Genomic DNA, 3,208 nt, shown 5'->3' on the forward strand with positions numbered 1-3,208 from the left:
GGAATAATAAAAAAAATGCAGACTACATTTTAGATGTAGTCACAATGTTTTTAATGAACTAAATTTTTTTTTGTTTATAACTATTATTTTTACATTTATACATTTGTCACAGTCTCTTGCAAGACTTTTTCATTCCATTTGATCGTTTGATATACATTTTTCCCATGTTTTACAATAAATATCATAAAAATAAAAAAGAAGGAATACACTATGTTAATAGAGAATATGTACTGACACTCATTGTTCTACTGATTTTGATGTGTTATTTGACTATTGTATGTTTCGATTGTAACAATCTGTCAACTTGTAATGAACATAACCTCTATAACTCGTATACACAGAAATTTTTTCTTGCACTGTCGGACGATGCGATTTGACGATTTTTTAAATGTAGATTTTTATATAAATTCGAAATGGATACCGTTTATATCTCGCGTCTCTCCAGTAATCTGAAAACACACTATCTACATGATAATCAGTGATAATCAACAGTTCTTGATACCCTTTTCCCTTTCCTCTTCCTTATTCTACCGCTTTCTCCGTGGCAATAGACAATTTGCGTTCAGAAAATACAATGGTCGTCTTTTGGAAAGTAGATCTGATTGGTGAGTGTAGTGCGCCAATCATAGCCGACTATGAAGATAGTTCGTTATTATCCTTATATTGCTTTAATCTTTCTTTAATTTTATTCTTGGTATGTGAGGTAATAAAAATTAATAATTTTATTTATATATTGACAACAGTAATATTGCAAGTATTATTTGTTAAATTAATTTTTTAAATTAATTGAAGTTTAGTCGAAATTATTATTTTCTGAACGCAACTAGTAGTTCTTTGTTACATTTATGCTCATAGGCGGTTTAGACGCTATATTGGTTGTATATCAAAAGATTCCGCGACGCTTTTTTGGCGGCGATTCGTGAGTGTTCCGTGAAAAATAAATCTTTTACAATGCTGGATCACAAACAAACGGAAGAATTGACGGATCATGAAGCCGAGTTGTATGACAGGCAACTTCGTCTGTGGGGCTTGGACTCACAGAAACGGTAGGTCTCGTAAATTTATGACATAACCTAATTCGGAATCAATACCGACGTTTTGTGAAAATTTCAAATTACAAGTACGATATGCATAACACAGCTATAGGAAGATTTTTGGAATTAATTAGAGATTTTTGGACGTAATTTGTTTCTCTTCACTCTTTGCCGAGTACGTATATATATGTATATATATCTTTTAATAAACAAATAGATCTGTTTTGTACCAACTGAATTAGTATATACTTTTGGAATTTACAACAGTATAATAAGTATATTTTTTATATTTAATGAAAATTAAAAAAATTCTAGTGCAGTTTAATGCAGGGATAAAAAACAGATCTAACATTTTAGAATAGTTTATAAAAATTTTTGTTAAATATTATTTTCTTGAATGTTTTTTATCTATATTTTTCACAGATTGCGAGCTGCAAAAATTCTTTTGATTGGATTAGATGGTTTTGGAGCAGAAATTGCTAAAAACATTATTCTAGCTGGAGTTAAAAGCGTTACATTTTTGGATCATAGAAATGCAACCGAGTTGGATAGATGTTCGCAGTTCTTTGTTCCAAAAGAAGATATTGGAAAGAATGTAACCATTAAATAGTAGATTATATTATTTTGCTGCGTGAATAAATATATGTTGAAATAATTGTTTGCTTACAGAAAGCTGAAGCATCATTGCCAAGAGCGCAAAACTTAAATCCTATGGTTAACGTTAATGCAGATTCTGACAAAGTTGATGATAAACCTGACGAATATTTTGGACAGTTTGATATAGTATGTGCTATGCATTGTACTATTACCCAGCTAAAGAGGATTAATCGAGCATGCAGAAGTCAAAAAGTCAAATTCTTTGCTGGAGATGTATGGGGAGGACTTGGTTATGTATTTATAGATTTACAAGAACATGAATATGTAGAGTGCGTACACTTATATTTTTAAATTTGTATATTAAGAGCGAATGTCTTGTAGATAAATAATGGAAAATCTTTTAGGGATGTGTCAAAATCAAAGAAAGTCACAATACCTGAAGGTGGTGACTCTGTGGGTAAAGAAAAGATTGAAACCATAACAGTTAGTGAAAAGCGAACGGAAACTTTTGTACCATTTGAGTTTATTCTAAATGTTCCAAAAACATCTTTATCTAAGGAGGAAGAAATCTACTATATGATGCTAAGTATGTTTTAAAATTAGAATTTTTTTTTTAAGTAAAGATTTATATTTATATATATATATATATATAAAGCTAGTCTTATAAATTTTTTGTAGTATTGCTGAATTATCGCGAAAAGTATGGTGAAGATCCATTGCCTAATGAAAGAGGTTGTGAAAATCTGAAAAATGAAGCTTCTGCAATTATTAAAAAATATGAGTTAGACGATAAAATAAATAATTTAGTGGAGTATGTATGATAGCTTTGACACGTAAATTAATTGATCAAAAAATTTACATGTATAATAATATTTTTGTAATTGTAGGAGCGATTTGTATGGACAACTCAGTCCAGTTTGTTCTGTCATTGGTGGTATCATGGCTCAGGAAATAATCAAGGCGGCCTCGCAGAAACACGCTCCACTCAATAATTTATTTACATTTAATCCAGATTCATCATACGGAATTATTTTGAAATTGGGCTATTAATCGAACGTGATGTGTGGAGCTGAGTATATTAAAGATTTTTTAATAATACTGTGATACACTGATTATGACGTTCCCTATTTATCTATCCTTTTCATACGTGAAAAACAACAGAAACTTATTTTATCAGCAAATATAATCATATTTTGAAAATAATTCATTACTCTTGCATACATATAACAGTTATTATTATGGATTTAACATCGATGTGATTTGTGTATATATATGTGTGTGTGTGTGTGTGTGTACACACACACACACACACACATGTATTTATGTATGTAATACATTTTGTACAGAAAGTACAAACGTTTTACGCGCATATATGACTCACACTATCGAGATTCCGGCAAGGCAATTCCAAGCTCGCTTTGTGGATTTTTTTCATGCGCACTCGGACGGAAAACACGTCGCGAAACGTAAAATGGGGATTGAAAAATTGGTAGGGGAGCCGATTAGAGTATGCCTCGTTATGCTTTATCGGCTCATCGACATTATTTTCAAGGGAACGCATTCCACGCGTGCATCCT

At 31.1% G+C, this 3,208-nt stretch overlaps 2 protein-coding genes across 2 annotated transcripts in view; one reads left to right on the top strand and one right to left on the bottom strand.

Moving 5' to 3' along the window:
* LOC108749319 (protein C12orf4 homolog) overlaps positions 1-628 on the bottom strand; it is a 4,108-nt gene extending 3,480 nt beyond the window's left edge. The window contains exon 1 of the mRNA XM_018487925.1: positions 422-628. The gene's annotated coding sequence lies outside the window, so the exon portion shown is untranslated. The remainder of the gene's footprint in view (positions 1-421) is intronic.
* A 218-nt stretch (positions 629-846) lies between these two features.
* On the top strand, positions 847-2,803 carry LOC108749350 (SUMO-activating enzyme subunit 1). The gene is made up of 6 exons (XM_018487967.1): positions 847-1,046; positions 1,458-1,629; positions 1,704-1,960; positions 2,036-2,217; positions 2,310-2,442; positions 2,519-2,803. Exons 1-6 carry the CDS (start codon positions 952-954, stop codon positions 2,679-2,681), a joined length of 1,002 nt encoding a protein of 333 aa, XP_018343469.1. The 5' UTR covers positions 847-951; the 3' UTR covers positions 2,682-2,803.
* The last annotated feature ends 405 nt before the right edge of the window (positions 2,804-3,208 follow it).

This window comes from Trachymyrmex septentrionalis, unplaced genomic scaffold, assembly GCF_001594115.1.
Source record: "Trachymyrmex septentrionalis isolate Tsep2-gDNA-1 unplaced genomic scaffold, Tsep1.0 scaffold29, whole genome shotgun sequence".
Taxonomy (NCBI): domain Eukaryota; kingdom Metazoa; phylum Arthropoda; class Insecta; order Hymenoptera; family Formicidae; genus Trachymyrmex; species Trachymyrmex septentrionalis.